Source organism: Notothenia rossii (genome assembly GCF_949606895.1).
Source record: "Notothenia rossii genome assembly, chromosome: 5".
NCBI classification, from domain to species: Eukaryota; Metazoa; Chordata; class Actinopteri; order Perciformes; family Nototheniidae; genus Notothenia; species Notothenia rossii.
The window spans coordinates 53,838,954-53,862,780 of NC_136903.1; the positions used below are offsets into that span (position 1 = coordinate 53,838,954).

At 39.4% G+C, this 23,827-nt stretch overlaps 1 protein-coding gene across 1 annotated transcript in view; it reads left to right on the forward strand.

The window, feature by feature from the left end:
- The window catches only part of raly (RALY heterogeneous nuclear ribonucleoprotein), a 559,745-nt gene that overhangs the window by 366,222 nt on the left and 169,696 nt on the right, over nt 1–23,827 (forward strand). Inside the window, exon 6 of the mRNA XM_079680060.1 lies at nt 20,161–20,280. Within this exon, the coding sequence (XP_079536186.1) occupies nt 20,161–20,280 (120 nt within the window). The remainder of the gene's footprint in view (nt 1–20,160; nt 20,281–23,827) is intronic.

Below are 23,827 nucleotides of genomic sequence, written 5' to 3' on the forward strand. Positions count from 1 at the left end.
TGAAATATTGTATAGGCCTACTGCATATTGAGAAATCTTCGACCGGTATATTGCGCAATAAACGGGAGATGGGGACCCCCCGATTATTGACGGGTATTTCGCACACTGTGTAAATGCAATATTCTACTCACTATCTTTTAAATAACATTCAACCTCTCCCTCCTGTGGTGACAGATATGGCTCAATGTAGCTGGATTTCAAAATACCCTTGTGCTGAAGATGCATCACCTGGTGGTCTGGCCCTCTGAGCTTCCTCATTGTTGTGGTTGATACCAGGCTGTCAGTGGCATTTGGTTCATGTTTGGAAATCCTGTTCGTCTTTGACATCCCTGGGACCCCCTGGTTCTGTCGTAATCATGGAAACCTCCCCTGGGGTAACTGCATGGAGAGCCGTTGTTTGGTGCATGTGGTGGGTATTTCATTTGTTGTTGTGGACAATCTCTAGCCCAATGGTCCAGCTGATCGCATATGTAGCATCCCTCAAACCGGAGAACTTTTCCTCTGCCTCTGCCTCCTCGGAAACCTCCTGGTTGTCGATTCTGCATCTGATTCTCTGGCACTATCTGAGATTGAACTGTTTGAGGTGTCTGCCCTGCCTTCTCTGGTTCTATGGCCATCTCTGAAAAAACTTCTCCTCCCTTCCCCTTGTCATGTTCCTACAAGCTTCGGTGTCTCTCTCAGCTACCTGTATCTTCAAGAGTCTCAGTTGTAGTCCATTTCTGTGTTTTGTGTTTGTCTTTCAAGTATTTCTTCTAATCGTATGTTTTCTCCCATCACGTGTTTTGATTTACTGGTTAGCACTCTTACTCCATACTCCAATCCTTTGTCACTTTTGTCCGTGGAAACTCCATTCAACTGCAAGACTTCACCAAGATTTGGAAAGGGGGTAGGGACTTCGGCCAGGTTTAGATACAGCTTCGGAGTTTGGATAACTAGAGCGTCTTTTGTTTTTTCTGCTGTGTCTTCCCTCACTGGCAGGTCCGCTACTTGGACCAAGTTTATGCTGCGTGCCAATAGGCTGGCATATTCCAGATGGAGTATCAGACTTGTGCCTCTTATAAATCTTTCTTCAGCTTCCCTCCATACAGTTAGCTGTTGTAGGTATTGTTCGTGCTCATAGTCGAGTACTGTACAGTACGTATAAAAGTTAGCGCTGAGCTTCAGTCTGCAATGTTCAAAACAACAGATAAAGCCAGAAATCTAGGTGTAGTCATGGACTCTGACCTGAGTTTCAACAGTCACATTAAAACAGTTACTAAATCAGCCTACTATCACCTAAAGAACATATCTAGGATTAAAAGACTAATGTCACAGCAGGATTTGGAAAAACTTGTCCATGCTTTTATCTTCAGTAGACTGGACTACTGCAATAGTGTCTTTGCAGGTCTCACTAAAAATATATTAGGCAGCTGATTCAGAACGCTGCTGCTCGAGTCCTCACTAACACTAAGACAGTGGATCACATCACTCCAGTTCTGAAGTCTTTACACTGGCTTCCTGTGTGTCAAAGAATAGATTTCAAAATACTGCTGCTGGTTTATAAAGCACTTAATGGTTTAGGCCCAAAATACATTTCTGACCTCCTGCTAAATGATGAACCATCCAGATCTCTCAGGTCTTCAGGGACTGGTCAGCTTTCTGTCCCCAGAGTCAGAACTAAACATGGAGATGCAGCGTTCAGTTATTATGCTCCAAATATCTGGAATAACCCCCCAGAAACATGCAGGTCCGCTGCAACTCTGACTACTTTTAAATCCAGGCTGAAGACTTTTCTTTTTGTCGCTGCTTTTAATTGAACTATTCATATCTTAGACTGCACTGTAACTTTTATCCATGTATTTTTTCTTTTAATGTTTATTTTATTAACTTTTCTTTTTCATGACTGATTTTAAATGCCATTTTCTTAATGTCTTTCATTTTTTGTAAAGCACTTTGAATGGCCTTGTGTTAAAAAGTGCTATATAAATAAACTTGCCTTGACTTGCCTTACTGCTCTTCTATGGGCTTTTGTTGGCCCGGGTTGATCATCTGCTAGAATCAGTCCTCTTGTTTTCCACTGTTCCAACAGTTTCTCTATTTGGTTCCATGTCTTCTGTCTTTTATTTGGAAAGGTTAAAGCATCTGATCTGATCTTTAGCCTTCCCGTGATATCTGCAGTTGAGAAACTTAGTTTCTTTCCTTGACATGCTCTCTTCCTATTCGAATGAATCGAAGCACTAATCCTCAGACTAGCACCTTCGTTCCTGATAAATAATATCCTATGTCATCCGAACTTAACTTTAAATCTGGGATTTTTTTGTTGTTGTTGTTAAAGTTTTTTTAATTTTTTTTAAGTTTTACATTTTTTTTTTAAAAGTCATATATTTTTAATTTTTAATTATAATTTAAGTTTTTTTTTTTAATAAACTAAATTAAAAGATAAAAATTATGCAAATTTTAAAATTTGAAATGTTAAAAAATAAAAATTGTACAGTGTATGGTTTTGACTTTGAAATATGAAAATAGAAATGTATTTAAACATTAATGAATACTTTGGGTTAAGGTCTTATTTTGAATAAGAAAAAAGCTTTGGGGGTATAAATAGTAAGCCTGACAAAGTACTAATATATTGCTTTCCTGCAATGTTAACTACTGTATGTTTAAGCACTTATTTTAACTGATATTATATTATACTATTATAAGATGTATGTAGATAGTATAAGAAATGTGCAGAATACGACAGTTTAATGGTGGTGGTATACACACATATTGATAGATGTCTTGTAATGCACTGTTGAGGAACCTGCTGCGACCCAAGTTTTTCATCTCCGACCTTGTCAGGTATTGAATATTCAATAAATAAATAACACAGAATTATTAAATATAAAACACAGAATTTGTGTGATTATACTAAATGATTTACAAATAAACACCATTGCATATTTACAACTGTTACACATGCTGATGTAACGCAAAGGTTTCCAACTTGGGATCAATAAAGTATATCTTATCTTAAGATGATTGATGGCTACTGCCATATTTGTAAAATGTGCCTCTGAATCTTGACAAGTGCATGTTTCAGGCATATCAATTAACAACAGGAGGGGTCACAGGCACAAGCAATTTTCACCCATTTATTAATTATATGTTTTAAATGTGAGTGTTTCCTACCCCCTAAACCTCCAGGGATGTACACAGTTTAATACGGGCAACTTCTTATTATGGGAAATACGAAAACGTCTTTTAAAACTACAATTCCCAGTAGAGACGTGCCATAGAGCATGTTGCGAAACACACAATAGCCAGCATGTGTAGTTCTGGGGATGGGGTGGGGGAGGGGGGGGGTGGACCCGTTCAAATCCAGTTTTGGACAGTCTGCCGTGGTTCCATCCCATTTCAAAGTGTTGTTCGATGCTCGGCGTAACCCTCGGTGCACACTCAAACATCCAATCACAGAGCTTGAGGACTATCAAGGGGATTGTCAAGCGAAGCGGAGAGAATACTTACTTCCGGGTGTAAAATTCTCTAAAGCAACTACTATGAGCTGCTCCGACCCTCGGTCCTGACGGACTCCAACTTGTGTTTATTAATCAAACAAATAAATAAACACAAGGATAATTATGTGTTATTGTTGAGTGAATAACAGTGTGTGGTTTAGAAAAGAATACAAAATTAGAAGGAAAAAACGATGAAACAATACAGATTTCAGTATTCTAAACCCATACTCTCCCCATAACTGATGGCAACAAAAGTCCTACATTATTCAATTAAAATAAAGAAGTAAAAACAAGAAGTGTGGCTTGATATTGAGTAAGAAAAAGGTAGATAAACGCTGTGAGAATGGATCTGCGGAGAGCATTTCGCCGCGATCCCAACTCGTCTATTACCAACGTTCAGGGAGATCTATGCAAGTCAATGGGACGCCCTGCCCGTTGAAAACTGACTCTCAAGGGGTACTCTGTGCGTAATAGGGTGACGGGGAGGGGCCCTGACCGACCGTCAACATGTGACGGGTTGGGAGTGAGAACGTGTTGACGCAAAATACACTTTTTGACGTCTTTTATACATAAATATGTGTCCCCGGTGTGTCAAGGAACTCACAAAGTGTAAGAAAACAAAACCCTCTCTCTTTCCTCCGTACCCACATCTCTAAAAAAAAAAGGAGGGTGCTAACAAGCAGATCCAGAATATTCGCTCCTATAACGTCATTGGCAACATCCGGCCGACGTGACACGTCCCAACCTATCGTCTCCGGCACACGCGGCACGTCCCCAACCAAGCGGCAAACTCTGTGGAAGAGCCGGGACGCCAATACGGAAGTGCCAAACACTGCAGTTCATATATTGGCCGATAGGGACTGACTGCAGAAAGGAGCAATTTCCATAGACCCCCATGTTAAAATGCCCAACTTTACAGCAGAAAAAAAAGATGTTTCTACCCATGGATGCAATAAATATTATTATGAATATAGATTCCACCTTCATGATTATGGATCTGTGAGTGAATTGTTTTTTTACATGACCCTTTTATTTATATTAGGTCTTAAAGTGTTTGCATAAATTAGGGCGTGGTCACATTGAGTGACGGCTCTGTGAAGTGACTGCTGCTGTTAGCTTCTTGTCTCTCTGCTAGCTGCCCCGTGAAGCTACAGGCACTCTGCCTGTTCAGCTCATCCAGGGAACACAACTTGCCCCCGGCCGTGGTTGTTTGTTCTTCATGCTTATATATCGGACTATTGTGACTCGCTCTGTGGTTGAAACAGGCGGTGCATGAATGAGGTTTTGCGGTAAGTGAAATTTGAGTAGCCTACTTATTTATGTGTTATTGATTTTAATCAGCTACGTAATGAATGTTAAGGCTTGGGTTAGCGTGTAAGCGAGTATGTGCTAACGATGCTAATAGTAGCCTCCAAGTCAAAATTATAGGCTATATTTATAAAGGTTAAAACGAAATAGACAAGTGTTAAGCGTTAAGTGGGATAATACTGCAACAAACGGCTTCTGTTTGAGGTTGATAAAATAAAGTCATCCTTGTAACTTAGAGAGATGATTATTATGTAGGTATGAACTGTATGCATCGCTAAGGTTAATTTAAATTGCTTATGCTCAAGTATGTAGACAAGCTAATGTCGAAGTAGTGTATGTGAAATCAACCTCACAACAAGACATGTGTATATTACAATTATTAATGTCATATTTCAAGATGATTACTTAGATATTACAATATGGTTGGTTGAGCTTGAGTTCATTATTGAGCTTACACGTTAACGTCACAGTCATCTGAAGAACAAACCCAAACATTGTTGTTTTTATTAAATGCATTACCAAATTGGTATCAAATAAACAGTAAGCATTAGGGATGTAACGATACCAAAAACTCACGGTACGATAATATCGCGATAACAAGCCCACGGTACGGTATTTATCGCGATATTGAATAATAAAGGGAAGAAGAAAAAAAATCTGAATTTTTTTTCAATAAAACATTTTTTTACTCGGAAAAGTTTTTTTTATTACATAATAAATCTGATTTTTACAGCATTTTTGTAGGATAGCAGTATTTTAAAGTGTCAAAAACAAAGTGACAGTAACAGACTGGAACAAGAAAACCAGTGTTTTTGTACCTACTAGTACTACCAAACAAAGTAAGCATTTTCTTTATGCCACTGCATCTCACAAATAAACAAGGACATTTAAAAATTAGACCCTGCAATAAAATAAATCAAGTTTCACTTTAGTTTTTCAAGTAACTCAACTCAAACTCACTAGTCACTCACTCAGCATCATCAGACCGGTTTTTAGGAATATGAGAATGTCCACATTTCCAGGTATTTATAAGCTGGGATGTTTGGGCATTTACAATATCCCCTGCTCTGGAAAAAACTCTCTCGCTTGGTACTGATGTTGCTGGGACAGCAGTGGTCGCGTTAACCGAATATTTTATTTAACAATGACGGAAAAATCTGAAAGCAGTCTGTCATTTTGACAGATTAGAACAAACTCGGAACAGCACCAACGTTTCCCCGCAGCGAGGCTCTGGTGTTATGCCGTGTTATGCATGCCCTCCAAAAGGAAATGATATAGTTTCCAAACCGTACTTTGCCGTACAGATCAATACATGTTTGGGAGGTCTTGCTTTACGCTGTGCGCGTCGCGCGAGGTGCATGCACACACGGCATAACACCGCCCCCGCTGACAGTTCACGAGCATGCTCTATCGTGAACTTTTCAGACCCGACGGGTAATAAGGGATTATGACGGATATTTTATGATCCTGTCTGTCGAAATGACGGACAGCGAAAAAGTCTAACGCCAGGCTTATTGACAGGGCGAGATATAAATATATGGTTGATACTTGTCAATGTCTCTAGGTGTTTAAATGAAGCCCTGTAAATACGATGTCCTTTTGTGTTATCTGTTGTTTTATTTTCATGTTGTAACCTACTTGCTGCCATGTTAGACAGGTATCTCTTGAAAAAGAGATCGATGATCTCAATGGGACCACCTGGTTAAATAAAGGTTTAAAAAAAAAAGTGTTTACAAAAAATAATATATTTCTTTTTAATTAATTTTTTTTGAAAATCGCGGTAGATTTTGTCAGTCTCACGACGGTATTGGGAAGTTTATTTACCGCGATACCGCGATATTCGGTATATCGTTACATCCCTAGTAAGCATTGGTAACACAACTTCCAAAGTTACAGTAGAATAAAAAGGACCCTGACCCGGACAATACACAATCCAACATGTTCAACAGAAGGGAATCAGTTATATCTTTTGTACACATGGTACTTTACATACTCTATATATCTGTTTGTTTAAGGTGTCCAGGTGATGCAGACAGGCTGGACCAGAGAGTGAGAGACAGAACTGGACTCCTCACAGCAGTGAACTTCAGCTCAGGTACAAAGACTCTTTTTTTCATACTGTACAAAGAATCAAGAAAGATATTGGTTTAAATAAATGAAGTATTGACTTTAATACACTGATATACATTCCATTAAACAATACTAAATACTAGATCACCTACACATCAGTTAAGTTGAGTGTTTTTTCCATGCAACAAGTTACATTTAGATGTTAACAAGCAATATGATTTTGTCAGCTTTCTAATTTAATGTATTGAAGGCAAAGATATTTAACACATAGTGAGAACTGCTACTATTTATCTCTCAATATTATCTGTAAAAAAAGTGGTAAAAGTTATTCTTTCAGTGAGACAACAGAGCATGCTTCTACAGTTGCACTACGTTTTGATAACAGTTAAATATTATTTTGATAATAACATACATTTCAATGTTGATGAACTTCATACTGTTCATTCATAATCTGATTGTCTTTAGGCGCGTTCACACCAAGTACTTTTCCCACAAAGGTTCCTGAGAACTACGATTTAGTTGCGTTCACACCAAAAAGTCCCAGGAACTAAATTAGTTCTAGAGAACGTTTTTTACTCCCTTTTCCGTCCCTGCTAGAGAGCAGGGACTTTTGTGGGAGAAAAAGGTTCCTGTGTCTGATTGGCTGGGCGGAATGCAAACCACGCCCCGTCAAACTCCCAAAAAATGTTGTGAAGCCGCCATTTTATTATCCTCGCATTGCATTATTAGCATTAGCATTAGCCCAGCGCAGAAACGCAGAGAGACTAACTTATGACAACTCAAAATAAAACATGGGAGCGGTGGAGATGAGGAGGTGTCAGCGTTCTGGCCGTTTACTCGGAAAGCTTCTGTAGAAGCTGCTGGGAGTCCCAGCAGCTTCTACTGAAGCCAGTCCCTAACTCCGGGGACTTCCGGCCGGGGATTTTGGGCGGCAGTATACGCCGTGAAGTTGTTTGCGGCCTGCCAGTAAATCCAAAGCAGAAGAAGAAGAAGTGACGTCAGCGGCTTAATTTGCCTAATCCACCCCCAGGAACTAATTTCCGGTGTGAAAGCGATCTGTACTTAGTTCATGAGAACTAAAGAGTTCTCAGGAACCTTTGTGGGAAAAGTACTTGGTGTGAACGCGCCTTTTGTAGCTCACTGTTGCAATAAAAAAAAAACATTACAATTACAAAATAATTATATCTACAGCCCCTAAACACACAAACACACCACTTTCATAAATAACACACTTATTCTTCAATAATATGTTCTATGTTTCCTTTAATTTTTATTAGGAAAGGACATGCCTGAAAGACACAACATGTTCTCCTTCTCTGAGGGTCAAGAAGAACATCCAAGAGGAACATTACAAGCTGATGTTATGAGATTTTAAGACCAGCACACTAAGAAACTACTTTTATTGTAAAAACAGTCAGCTGATCGAATGCACCTATTTCCACATCTACACTCCATCCGCTGATTATTTCTATTTGCCTTGCTTTTTGAGCTTCACATCACCTGTGCCTTGTACCGCAGAGTTTGCAACGTCACAAATAAATATGGCCAATCTTCAGTCAGATGTGAATTTGTAATCTAACATTTTCAGTAAGAATAATGGACAAAAGGAGTGCAAATACAAAAACAATTTATTGAAATGTGAACCAAAAGTTAATCAAATGTTTTAAATAAAAAGCACATATGGACAGAAGGTGTAAACCTATTAAATGTATAAGTAAACACATTTAGTCAAATAAAGTGACAGACAAGGCCTGTGCAGTTGGTATCAGCTTTGCCCAGCATGGGTCCCTCCATCAGGCCTGGTCCTCCTCGCTGAGGAATGACCCTCAGTCCTCTCCGGGCCAAACAAACAGACAGGACGTCCATCACACGGAGGTTTCTCCCTGAAGTCTCTGCAGCTCTCTGGACACCACGCTCTCTCAATCCGTCCACACTGAATAAGAGAGGGGGAAAATGAAGATAATAAATGCTTTAAACAATAAGAAACATAAAGTCGACTGTTGAGTTGCTCAGTTTTTTTAGATTGTCAATACTATTACTGTGTAACTAATATATCAGGTTAAGAGGCACATTCAAATAAAGATTGGTCTTTAAATACATCTTGTCTTTTGAATTTGTTTGTCTAAAGTCAAGGATCTAGAACTGGTACTTAGTTTTAATGATACAGTCTGGTTATTATGCTGTTTGGAGGAGGCCTCATAGATAAGAGCACTAACTAGCTACCATCACATGTACCTTAGCTTGACTTAAATGTATTAAACTTATAGTTAAGTGGTATCAAAATATAAATAACTAATGTCATGCAAACATATTAATATTTGCTTGATTCCAGTGTTGAATTTAGCACAATTGCATACAAACGTTAAGGGATTTTAAGATTCTGAAGTATTATGCTAAAAACTCAATAACTTAGATTATTATTTATAGTTTTGCTGAATAGTTTCATGTCCGCTTAACTTAGAAACGTAAAATGCCACGGCAGTGTGCAGATGGGGAGCATGTTAGCTTAGCTTGGTAGCTTCAGCTAGCTAATGTCCTTGTGGTAAACCTGCGAGAGAGAAAGGTTTGAGTTCCATACTGTTTCAGAAATAAAGCTTGAATTGTGTTGGAGATTTGGAGGATGTTGCAAACCAACCTCGTCTCCGCGTGTCGTTTGACAAGCTAGGTGAATTCGGGAGAAGGGAGGGATTAAGAAACACCAGAATACAAGTTAAACAATAATCCTGCTTTAATGATATACAGTAACGATACAAATACAAAGAAATCACGAAGCACTCTGCAGAGTACTCCGGGCTCAGGTTCTACCCCACGTGTGAGACAGGTCTCAGGAACGGCTGGTGAAAAACAAGAGCGCGAACCAAAGGAAAACACAGTCTTTCATACTAAAACACAGGAGGAGGTGTGTACGTGCATTCCCCCAGAGGTCATCTTATTGGCAGAGATCAACACATGGCCTGTCGCACCCAATCAGTGCGACACAGCAGCTTTTAGCCAGCACACACACATCTCCTTTATGGCCCTTTGTCCGAGTCCATCTTCCCGCCTCCTGACTGCCACACACAAGTTAAAAGTATGTTTTAAGATATAGTTGTTATAGTTGGCTAAATATACGTAATACATGTTAATTACTTTCATATCAATAACAACGAGGAACACATTACCTATGCTCTTAAGCAGTATTAGAGATGCTTTCCAAATAGTCAAACTTCTCACAGGCTTACCTATGGCCCTTCCATTTGTTTGAGCTATTGTTCACATCTTTACTTCAAATAAAAGGTTTCACATTGTATATTTCCAGCTTCCTTTACACATACTGCTATTATTAACACAAAGTAACTAACCACACACCTCTATTGAAAACAAGTCGATTCCCCTGACAATTGACATGCTGAAACTCCTGGAATGCGTCCCTCCCCCACCTCTCTCGTCCCTGTCATAAAAACTGTTTCCATTTCATATGGAGTAATAAAAGATGTTTAAGCTAATTTCTCCACAATGTTTGTAGCCATTTAGTACCCACACATGAAAGAATAAGAACAGAGGTATAGTTGACCAGTAATCATGTAGCTCTTATATTTACTTCAATGAAAACACATACACATCTGCTACAAGATTGTGTCACACACACCCATTTTTTACGAGGGAAGCATTCCAGCGTCTGGCACTATCTCCAAATATGGTGTCCCATGCTCCCATCTCTTCTCTAAGCACACAGAATTCACCTCAATATATTGGGGGAGGAAAGGATACTTTGTCCCTTCAAATTTAACACACATGAACATATATAAGGTGACACCAAAATGAATATACCAGATTTTACTTTCCTGTCATACCCCGTTACTTTAATACTTCAAATAATTCAAATAATCCTTCAATTCCCCCTTTTTGGTCTCGCATTAACGAGACCAACACACATAAGACATTTGAAACAAAACTACTGTCCTTCTTTAATACGGTGTCTGTCCCCCTTCATTAAACCCTTGAGAACAGAAAACAACCTCCAATGACAGTGAAGAAACTATCAGAGTGAGAGCCTGAGTGCCAGACAGCAGCATCCTTGCGTGTTGTTGAATCATCAGGGCCCCCCCCCCCCCTCAGCGGAATACGCCAACAAGGGCAGCTGATAGGGAGGGGGAGATGCGGCCTTTCCTTCAAAGGTGGAACTGATGAATCTGATCAGAGAGAAGTAGACTCCTCTGCTGCCTCGAGAAGTCCCCCAGCCCGCTGACGCCTCCTTCCAAGTCGTCTGCTGTAGGGATGTCCGCGAGGTCCTTCTCCTCCAGTCCGCTGATGCCTGCTTCCAAGTCGTCTGCTGTAGGGATGTCCGCGAGGTCCTTCCTGATGTCCTCCAAGGTCCTAGCCGGAGTGTTCCTCGCCGCACACTGGCTCCAGTAGTACCAGATGTCCCCCTTTGCTCCTCGGCGGACGGCATGAGATGTCCTCTGGGTCACTCTGTAGAGGCCGGAGAGCCTGGGGTTGAGTCACGTAGGCCTGACGAACTCCGCTGTGTCGGCCTCCTGCTCCTCGGGTCCCCCTTTTGGCGTCAGCAACCTGTGTGGAGAAATCTGATACCCACCCCTCAAGTCTACGCTCAGTGCTTCTGGGCCCTCAGGTGTTTGACCCACCACTGGTAGGCCGCTTCAGAATTCTAATACTTGGCCTGTGTCAACAAAATAAACCCCAACATCTTCAGGTGAACTAAATATCTCAATAGCTCTGAATTCCTGACAAGCATCTGTGTTATTATAAATGAAATCCTTGAGATCCCATTTAAAATCTAAATATACTATGAACTGCTAATGTTTCTGGTAAAGAAACACACTAATGTTATGGATTAAAAACAACTAAAATCATGATACTGACAAAGTGAATAATTTCCAGGCGAGACTGCTTCTACCTGTCACTGCTTGGATATTATCAAGCTGAAAAATGAATACAGAAATCCAACATACTGTCATCAACTGTCTTTCCATTATGACTTTAAATTAAATGTACATCCCCATAATGATCTAAACAGTCTATGGCTTTTACTTCTTTACCAGGCTAGTTACAAGATGTTGTCTAAATTAAATTCTATCTCATTACATTACTATGTTTTAACTTAGCTGTAATATGTTCTTTCTACACTTCAAACCTCAGTTACTTTAATACCTGTTGAAATATTACAAAATTGTTTTCATTATCACAGTTCACCTTCTCTGGTATTCTCAATCTGGAATTACCTCTCTCAGTAGCCCCTTGGCCACTGATTCTGCATCTGTGTTACCTGTTATAACTCAATCAATATTAGAAACATGTCAACATTCATCAAACAGTATCTTATCCCCAGATATGGAGCAGGTTAAATCTAAAACTGTCAATCAATGGTCAGATTGAACATCTGAGTTGGGGCGGCAGGTTTCTTCCAGTCCCTAAATGAAAATATCCCGCACTCCCCCTTTTTACACATGTAAACATGTGTAATAAAATCCTGTATGGGAAGAAAACCTTCAGGTAACCAGTGGTTATAAGAAAATACCAAACATCATTCACAAAAGTATATCCATCATCTTTCACAGTAAACACTCCAGGGAAAATAAGTGTTCATTTCCAGCTGGCAGTCCTAAAAGAAACAGAATCTTTAGATTTTAGTTTGAGTTTTACGTTTGCAAACCGCCAACTCCTGTGGGAATTAGAAACGGGTCACATGTGCATTTTTCCAAATGCGTGGAATTGTAGGAAACCTGTGTTTCCCATGGAGCTCCAAAATAATGTATTAGTCCAAAGACATGCTCGGTTAGTTATTGTTTTAGAATCATGCAGTTACACTGATCACATGCAGAAATTCATTCACACCCACACTGTCAGGTTGTAAAGTCAAGTTTGGTCAGCCCCAGAGTCAGTCATTGATAGTGCTTTTCTCAAGTCACACTGTCAGTCAGGGTCAAAGGTCATTTGGTCTCAGTTTCATTGGCCATGTGTCGTGCTCTGCAGAGACTTTGATATTTCAGCAAAGGCCAGTATCCTCTGTCTACAAAAATCAGTCATATATGGAGCGCCATCATTTATCAATTCCCGATTACCACCTTAAGTCAGATATCTCTAACTTGTCATCGGGACGGCTGCTTCCCACATTTCCTGCAACTTGGTACAAAACTCACTTCATAATAGTACTACTACTACTGCAATTTATTTACAACTAAGTAGTATTAAAATGTCTAAGAAATCTAATTCAGAAACTTGTGTACATAACTATTATCTTAAGTCAAAACATTACTAGGATCTGTGTAGCTCTGCATTTCATAGCTCATTATACTCATTTATCTTCAATTCCGGTCTACTTAAAAACAATGTTAAACTCTTTAGCAGTGTGTGGAACCTTGGGTGTCCGAACATGCAACCATCCCCTTTACTCTATCAAGGATTAAAAACAGTTTCCATCCTAAAGCCCTCCTATGGTAATAACTATGCCACAATGGTGAAATCAATATTGTAACAAATGAAATCACTGCTTTATTCACACATGAATACAAATCTCTTGAAGAATAATTTATTAATATGATGGAAAGATTGAAGAATATGGTTCTACACTGTGCTACTCCAAAACACCCCCTGCTTAAAGTGTAGTGCATACTTCCCTCATGTCTCCCCCTTTAACCCTCAGTGTGTTTTTAGGATGATTTTCTCATTTTACATTAATAGTTTCCTCTTTACTGCTATTTGGAATTTACCCATCGATTAATTCATGGTTAATACCTCTTTTTATCTTTACTTATTTATCAAGTCAATTCAAGTTCTTTAAATGTGGTGTCTTCTATGCGCGTTTTGTGAATAAGTGTGTTTATGTGTAAACTCACTCATTCCCGTTCTCCTTTTCTCCTCCCCTGGTTGTCTCAAGCCGTGACCCCGACCTCCTCACTTCAAATCGACTATGCCAACTCCTCTGATTCTGTCTTCTCTTCAGTCCATCAGCTCTTGAATCCATCCGCTGTAACTGTTTTAGGCAGCCTTTGGCCCAGTCACATCTGCAGCCCACATCATGCCACTGTTCTTTGCACTGCTTAGCATTTCATCTCCCCTTTACAGCCTCTCTGCTGCTTCCTGGAGGGCGGATTCTGCTCTCATGTCCCCCACTCTGCTCCTGTGCCAAATCTCGTGGCTCAGCTTCATGCCCTGTCTGAGGGACTGATGAGAGTATTTCTGTATGTCAGCAAGCGGTTTGGTACTGGATGCCTCAGGCGGAGACGGTTCAGCTCCGGTTCTCTGTCTGTTTGATGGAGAAGGAGGAGCCTCCTTCTGGGTTGGGTCTTTTGTCTGCTTGGAGGGACGGGGTCGTAGCCTTTCTAACTCAGAGGGGGAGTCCAGGTCCCGGGACGCATTATCCATAAGAAATCTAGCACACTGAGATTGAATCAATCCAACCCTTTCCACTCTGTCTCTTTCTAATCATACTATCTGTCTTAGTTGCTAAATGCCATCTAAACAACACCATTAATGTCTACTAATGATATTACAAAAACTCCCTCTATAAATTGTTTCATCCATTGTTACATATCTACCCAACCTGACTCTTTCAGGAAACCATTTTCTTCCATAAATTGAAATACCTGTTTCAAGCATCACATATTTCACACACTACGAAAGAACATCTCCATACTTTCTCCAATATTTTAAATCCCACTGTTACTTAGAACAATAGTAAACCTGCAGAGCACACTGATCAGATCACAGTAATATACTTTGACTCAAGTGTAGGCCCATGTCTACTTTCCATTTTACTTATTACTTTTGGTGAATATTTATTTATATTGTCTAAATACCTTGTCTATGATGTGCAAAAAGTTAGAGTATAAAAATGTGTTTTTCTTAATGTATTTACACTCCACGGATTCTTGAGTTTACTCATCTCCTGGTGTTGTCGTTCCTAAAAATGTTAGCAAACACAAAACTCCCACTACAACATTTATAGATAAATTGATCTAGCAAAATGAACTCTTTTCTAATTCAAAATGTGACAAAAGAACAATGATTTGTCTTTCACAAGATGGTGGTCTAACAGAATGACTCTTGACCTCATGGGGTCAAATAGATTTAGCCATGAGGCGGCTGACTTTAAAATGAACTGGGACAAAGAAAACACATGCATGTGGGTACATTATAGTCTAGAAATATAACCCAAAACAACACTACTTAAAAATAATAACAATTCAAATGACTTCTGGTGAAAAGCATGAAGAACAAAACAACTTAATCTACTCTCAATGTTCATGTACACCATCACTGTGTATTTAATCAGTAGTTACCGGTTGTATCCTTAATCAAACTATTTCACCATCTTCACTTATTTTAGGTTACTCATTCAACAATATGACATTCTCCCGAATAGTAGTTAACTTTATATAACTATTACTCTCTATATTTTAGCAACAACCTTACTTTTCTCTCTCTCTCTGTCTACTCTCCAAAACATCTCATTTCTCCTGACCACAAGTTTCTCATAAATCACCCCTTTGTGTAACCGTGTGAGATGGCTGGAGTAAAACCTCGTGCAGGACCTCTGTCATGCTTAAACATTAACAGATTCCCTCTGACAAACTTACAAAAACCTTATCTTTACTTTCTACTCTTTTGTTCCTGTATTTAATATAATTTTCCCCTTGGAATATAATCAAGTACAATCCTTAGTTAATGACAAATACCATGAAATTCACAACGCAATGCAACGGTATCAATCAGTTCTCAAAGACTATATTTAAATAGCAGCAAACCATTGTTTCTTATTTATTTCAATATATCTTCCACTTCAAATCACACCTTGATCTGTTAATTTTCTATGTATTTCACTCCAACTTCAGATCACTAGAGAAAAAAGCAAGCAGACACACTCCGGGCTGCTGCTGCTGCTCTCGAGAGGAAAAAGGGTGGGGGGAACTTTCACAGACAAATACTGACACCCCCGTCTCTCTCCCCTGCTGTAGCTCTCAGCCTCTCCTTTGGAAAAGGGGGGCTTCTTTCAACAATGAACACTTCTGCTATCCTTTTATTCAATATTTCTGCTTGAACCCACTGTCCTCGTAAGCTCTTAACTCACGCTCCTCTCGTTAAAATTCTCCTTACATTATGACTTCGTATCTATTCATCTGACTTAGGCTGTTTCTGTTACCATTAAATATTCACAGAGTTCATATCTATTGATCTGACTTACTGTCCTTGTTACCAGTAAATATTCACAACACACCAAAGGATATAGTGAGGCCCGGTCACTTCAGAATGACTTTCTGAAGTTTGCGTTACTCTCCTTTGGATCACTTATAACAAATAACTCATCTCCAGCCCCGTCGAGCTGTGGATTCGTTATTTTGGGTCAGTCTTATATGGAGACTTAATACAACCAACTGACTACTCTTAGACAGTCTAACTGTGGGGACTCAACACCACCACTTCCAAGCCAGGGACTTTAATACCCTTCTGGCCTGTCGGAACTTGATATCCGATTTTAACTGTGGGGACTCTTATACCTCCACTTCCAAGCCAGGGACTTTAATACCCTTCTGGCCTGCCGAAACTCGATATTCGGTTTTAACAACTAAAACACGCATTTGCATTGTTACTATAAAAAACACTGTAAACTTCGTCTGACAACCCTAAAATTTGGAATATGGTCAAATCACAGGTTTCGAATTAAATCGTGTCTGCTCACCTGGTAGCCTATTGTACAGAGCTCTGTTTGTAGTTGTCAGAAGAGGCCGAGATGTTTAGCCCTGGACTATTCCGTCCGCTTGCCGCCGGTGGTCTCTTCCCCGAAAACACCCCACTCAGAAACGTCGGGTTCACCATTTGTTGGAGATTTGGAGGATGTTGCAAACCAACCTCGTCTCCGCGTGTCGTTTGACAAGCTAGGTGAATTCGGGAGAAGGGAGGGATTAAGAAACACCAGAATACAAGTTAAACAATAATCCTGCTTTAATGATATACAGTAACGATACAAATACAAAGAAATCACGAAGCACTCTGCAGAGTACTCCGGGCTCAGGTTCTACCACGTGTTTGAGACAGGTCTCAGGAACGGCTGGTGAAAAACAAGAGCGCGAACCAAAGGAAAACACAGTCTTTCATACTAAAACACAGGAGGAGGTGTGTACGTGCATTCCCCCAGAGGTCATCTTATTGGCAGAGATCAACACATGGCCTGTCGCACCCAATCAGTGCGACACAGCAGCTTTTAGCCAGCACACACACATCTCCTTTATGGCCCTTTGTCCGAGTCCATCTTCCCGCCTCCTGACTGCCACACACAAGTTAAAAGTATGTTTTAAGATATAGTTGTTATAGTTGGCTAAATATACGTAATACATGTTAATTACTTTCATATCAATAACAACGAGGAACACATTACCTATGCTCTTAAGCAGTATTAGAGATGCTTTCCAAATAGTCAAACTTCTCACAGGCTTACCTATGGCCCTTCCATTTGTTTGAGCTATTGTTCACATCTTTACTTCAAATAAAAGGTTTCACATTGTATATTTCCAGCTTCCTTTACACATACTGCTATTATTAACACAAAGTAACTAACCACACACCTCTATTGAAAACAAGTCGATTCCCCTGACAATTGACATGCTGAAACTCCTGGAATGCGTCCCTCCCCCACCTCTCTCGTCCCTGTCATAAAAACTGTTTCCATTTCATATGGAGTAATAAAAGATGTTTAAGCTAATTTCTCCACAATGTTTGTAGCCATTTAGTACCCACACATGAAAGAATAAGAACAGAGGTATAGTTGACCAGTAATCATGTAGCTCTTATATTTACTTCAATGAAAACACATACACATCTGCTACAAGATTGTGTCACACACACCCATTTTTTACGAGGGAAGCATTCCAGCGTCTGGCACTATCTCCAAATATGGTGTCCCATGCTCCCATCTCTTCTCTAAGCACACAGAATTCACCTCAATATATTGGGGGAGGAAAGGATACTTTGTCCCTTCAAATTTAACACACATGAACATATATAAGGTGACACCAAAATGAATATACCAGATTTTACTTTCCTGTCATACCCCGTTACTTTAATACTTCAAATAATTCAAATAATCCTTCAATTGGTAAGGAGCACAACATGGCATTTAATCACCGCAGCGTTTAGCTGAGCTTCTCCCCGTAGAAATCTCTCTAGCAGGGAAAAGCTGCCTGATGCTACAAAGGGGCGTGGCTAGCAGCAGACGTTCAATTTAAAGCAGAATCAGCCTGTTTGCAACAGGGCTGCAAAAGAGGGGTATGAGCAGTATGAGGCATGGCAACAATGGGTTATCTGTATGGTATTTTAAGCAACACACTTCACAAACATGTTTTGTATAGGTAAGGCCCTACAATATTTTCCAATATAGCATAATAGGTCCACTTTAAGGAATTTAATATTACATACATTTATCGAGAACTGTATTTTTTTACTTTCAGAAAATGTTCATATTAATCTTTGGTACCACTTTACAATAAGACTGCCCTTATAAAGGGTTTACGCATAGTTTGTAATTAATGTATTAATTAGGTTGTGAACACTTTATAAGTCATTAATAAGCTTTTATAAGACATGAGATAAACAGGTCAACTGTGACCGGTTGCTTGCCAAATAGTGAGCCAACATTTATCTGAACTGCTAAGTCTTATATTGGCTACCTAGTTTACTTCATCTTCTTCATCAGCCAGTATCCTTGGTATCTGTTGTTCACTGAGTTGATTCTCGCTAAGTAGGCTATTATAAGGCTTAGTCATCTTGCCAAATAGTGAGCCTGTGCTGATGTATAGAACTGGTTTATAAATGGTTCTTAGTGATTAATAAAGTGTTTACAACCTAATTCATGACCTAATTATAAACCCTTTATGAATCCTTTATAAGGGTAGTCTTATTGTAAAGTGGTACCGAATATTTCATGTCATGGTCATATTGGTCGTTTTAGAGGTCGCTAAGAACCTATTTTTGCTTTTTCTGCCAATGTGTGTACCAAATCTGCATCATCCATCTTGATCTTTTTTACTTCCGGGGAAATGTAGACTGAAGCTAAAGGGGCAGTCCAGAGAAGAGCCTAAACATAACAAGAGTAAGATCGCATATTAGCATTTAAATGCTGGAAATATAAAGGTGTTGATATTGTATATCATGTTTGACAAGGTACTTATATATGATGTTAAAGTATTGGGAGTGGTCGTATAGTTGAGTCAGTGCAGGTGTGTCTCAATGTATGCCAATGAGAGGGAATTCCTTCCCTTTGGAAAAATGTTGTCTTTATATGTAAGTATAATATATAATATATATAATAATATACACCATCAGTAGAACATAACCTTGATGGATTTGGATTGGGTCATAGAGACAACATTTTTTAAATCAGTTTAATTTTGTTCTGAGGTTGATTGTACATTCATTGTGAGAGGCCTCTACCACTGCAGCTTCATTTAACTCCCAAAACAAGGACCGGTTCAGACGAAGTTATACCGTCAATCATTCTCTAAACAAATTTAAGGCAATCTGATGTAATGTCCATCAGACTGTCTCGTGTCTCCCCGCACACCAAATCTCAGCCACCCTACCCGTACAGTCCGAGCAGACACACTTTGTGTAGAGTGAAGTTGTCAAACATCATCAGCAGTTTAATCCTTCCCTTGTGCCTTTTCCTCCCACTTCTTCTCAGAATTTTTTCAACTTCAGGGAGAATTACATGTTACCTCAAGTGCTTTATAGCATCTGACTTTTATTAAAACCAAAGGAGGAACCAGACCCAGCTTTAGACCGAATGTATTGCACAATCTTCAAAAAAAGTCAAGCAGAAGGATTTTCCAGTCAAATTAAACCAGGATTATTCCAGGTGATTGTTGTGTCAATGACACTTCTAACCAGATATTCATGGGGGAACACTTGTACTGTAGAGCTGTGATCATATACTCACACACACAAGGTCTTTCTAGGCACATGATTGAGACCTGCACATATTCATATTAAATATGATTTATCAATTGAGTGAACAAATCAATTCTCATTTTGGAACTCAGGTTAACTTGTATGCAGATGATGACCTTCTCTATTTACAAAACTCAGAAAAACTGTCCTTTGCTTTGACCTGATGCCATATGAGTTACTTCAATTCATATGAAGAGACACAAATGTCTCTTAGGTGAAAAGCAATAAAATAAGGAATAAGTGAACATAAAGATAATAATGCAAATGGATAAATATCCAGCCGTTGTCTATGGAGAATGGTCATGGTAATGTATCCTCTTCTCATGAATCTTGTCTGAATGTGCTCTCTCTGTCTCTCTGTCAGCAGGGAGAGGTGCAGAGCTTCAGGCGATCAAGTCAGAGCTGACTCAGATTAAAGGAAACATCGAGGCTCTGCTGGGCAGACTGGAGCAGATCACAGAAGACACACACATCACCGCCACAGGTGACACACACACACACACACACACACACACACACACACACACACACACACACACACACACACACACACACACACAGACACACACAGACACACACACACACACACACACACACACACACACACACACACACACACACACACACACACACACAAATAATGCAAATCTTAGTGGGGCTGTTGTGGGCTGAAGTGTGTTGTAAAGAATATTCCCTGATTATGTTATACGCCAAATGTGATTACAGGTGCTCAGAACTCCAATTCACCTTTGAATCCAACTTCTCTTAACTAATAAGTTACTAAGTTACAGAAGTTTTCTCTTGCTTGGCAGCCTAATGTTACAAGGACAAAAAGCTACATAATATGTGGCAGCTCTTAAAATAATATTTGATATATTCTCAAACATTCTTTCTATATTTATTAAAAAAAATCCCCATATATATATATATATATATATATATATATATATATAAGTTTCATCCCACATATCAAAGGTGGAAACACTCGTACTATAAAGCTGTGATTATATCCTAATGCTAATAAGGTCTCGCCGGGCACATATTTACATATGTTAACAATTTATTTGTTGAGGAAGAAATTCTCTAAAGGTAACACAAGTTAACTTATTTGCAGACGATGCCCTTCTCTACCTATAGAACCCAGATACATCAGTCCTCCGCCTGACCTTAAGAGTCTGCATGCCATTGAGTTACTTCAATACCTGTTATTCTGTGTGACTGGCGAAGCCACACACAGTCTAGTATTCAACATACTTATCTCATCTTATACTCCTTCTTCCGCCACAAATGTTGCCATGCTACTCTGTGTTGACACGAAACACACAAAAAACACATCAAAACGTGCGGAATGACCGGGATCGGGTTGCTATGTCTTTTATAAGAGATTTGCCTAGCCGTTTTCACGCAAGTCGCAGAAAACTGCGATCATTTGCCCCATAGGAATTAATGGGAAATCCATTCCAACAGAGCTAAAAAAAACTCCCCACTTTGACCCCATACAGATTCTGCATACTTTAAAGTAGAAAAAAGATTAAACGGTTCTCGAGACTATGGACTCAACAAGACTAATTGGATATGTTTTGATAGCTAGTACGGTTCTCACGTAGTCGCAGCTTAGGTTTTGTGAAAATGTCCCACTGTTTCACATTTTATAATGGGAGAGCTCGTTAAGACTTAGAGTGGATGAAATCACGGCTAGAGGGGAGAGGAGCTGTTCAATCTGAAAAATTGTTTTCCAACTTTTGCTCAGCTGGTCACCATTTTCACTCTTGATACATCATTTGGTGATCATAATGTAGGGACATTTGTCATGGCCCGCACCGATATCCTCATTTAATCAAACGGACTTGCACATATCGCAAACACAAGAGTCATCAGGTGTGTTCATCTGGTATCCTAAATACTCTGGGTAGGATATTTATCTGATTGGAGTTACAGTTTTTTACTGAGAAGCAATAATGCAGCACACTATTGTTAATACATTCTCTGACAGGCTGTCTCTCGTTCACTGGCAGGTCTTTGAACACACCTGTCTGTCGTTAACTAAATCCAGTGGTAATGCGTTTTACTGCCATTGAACACAACTTTTGATCAGAAAACAGCAAAGGTAAGACGTATTTGTCGTTTTGGCACCGTAAAGCTAAGTTGTGTGTTGTCTGGTTTCACCGGGTTTTGGTCGCACAGTGATGATACTTATACCATTGGAATCTGTGGAATCTCAGCTTTCATATGATATCTTGATTGTGCAGATCCGATGAAGTATACAATATTTCTACCGTGAGTGCGTTAGCTCGCGTTAACTCGCGGGCCAACACACTCTCACTCCATAAACGTCCAGGGGCGACGCTTGGTCAGGGTCCCGTAGCGTGCAGTTGTGACGCTCCTAGGCTCCTTCAGCTTCATAAAGGGACGCAAATACCTTTCAACTGATTGCAATGTATTCCCATCTGCGGCGGGATTTGACGCTCATGGAAGCACGGCATTCGTTTGTGTCGGCTGCCCTTAAAGGCAATGTGAGCGTCCATTTCCATTGGATAACGGAGAATTGTACACCCGGAAGTAAGTATTCCCCTTACCGTCGATTGATTTTACAGTGATATCTGCACTACTCATCGACTAAAAAACACCAGATTATCCTCGTTAATTACACAACATTGATTGGTTTAAATTGTGTGCAATGCTTTTGTATTTTTCCCCTTCGATTCGGAGAAACAAATATTTTTTCGGAGTAAAGGATGGCAGAAGACACTACACTACCCAGAATCCCCAGCTATCGCGTAGGACTACACCATGTGTGCTCTGTTTGACAAACCCCGTGATTAGTTCTCAAGCTCTGTGATTGGTTGACCTCTAACTGCATTCCATTCATTCCAATGGCTGGCGTCTATGTCACGTGATCTTCAAATTTCTCCCTGCAGAAAAAAATAACATGGCCGAACTTCGTTTTATTCTCGGTGGAAAATGCCTATTTTAAAGTTAGTTTGGCCATTAAAATGCGTTTTGATGTCATTTGATGTGAGAAATATGAGTTGTTATTTTAGATTATGTGTGCAGTGGATGTACATGATCTTTAGTTTGCTAGTTATTAGGAAGATTACTTCAGGAAATTGCGTCCATTGAACGTTTTCATTGTTACCAAGGGGTTTGCTAGGGACGCTGCTATCGATATTATTTCTGTTATGTTGTGTAACTGTTTAATGGTGTTATCTTTATTGCTACCCCCTTCCCCGTCAATGTATAGTGTTGGTCCACTGCGCAAACGTATTAGTTTAACAAAATCCGCATCTAAAATTGTGGCATACATACGTTATTTTCCCCTGTGCAATTCCGGTCTCACATCTCACATCACATCATCATTAACAAATACCGGAAACAGACCGAAAACATTTTAAAAAATAATAATAATACTTTATTCAGAGTGTGCTTGCTTTACTCTTTGAAAGTCATCACATAACGGCATTGTAATACACGGTTCGGCTGCATTAAATATTACATATCTGTCGTAGTTCTCTATTTATAGAGCCTTGATGAGAAGACTTCTAGACAAACATGAGGAACTGCCGCCAACACTGAAAACGTGACGTGGATCATAAATATATCAGCAATTAAACAACATCTTACATTTCTTTTCACACAATACGTCTCTTCGCAGTATCAACAATAATTCGGCTGACTTTTATATTTGATCCAATTGGTAGATAGGCTGTATTTACACCATAAAGGTGCACAGCTGATATAAAGGGACACCTAGTGGTTAAAGCATGTTATTGAATTTCATTATTTTTATTATTAGATATTAATAGGATCCCTATAAAGTATATTCATTACTCGTTATTCTCTACTAATAGTTAATTAAAGACTGTATATAATCACTATTTTGCACATCCCTTTCAAGATTTCAAGATTTTTTAAGGTTTATTGACATATCATATTCACAAACGGTGTAGTTATGCAATGAATGAAAAACTTGGGTCGCAGGTTCCTCAATAGTGCATTACAACACATCTATCAATATTTGTGCGTACCTCCAG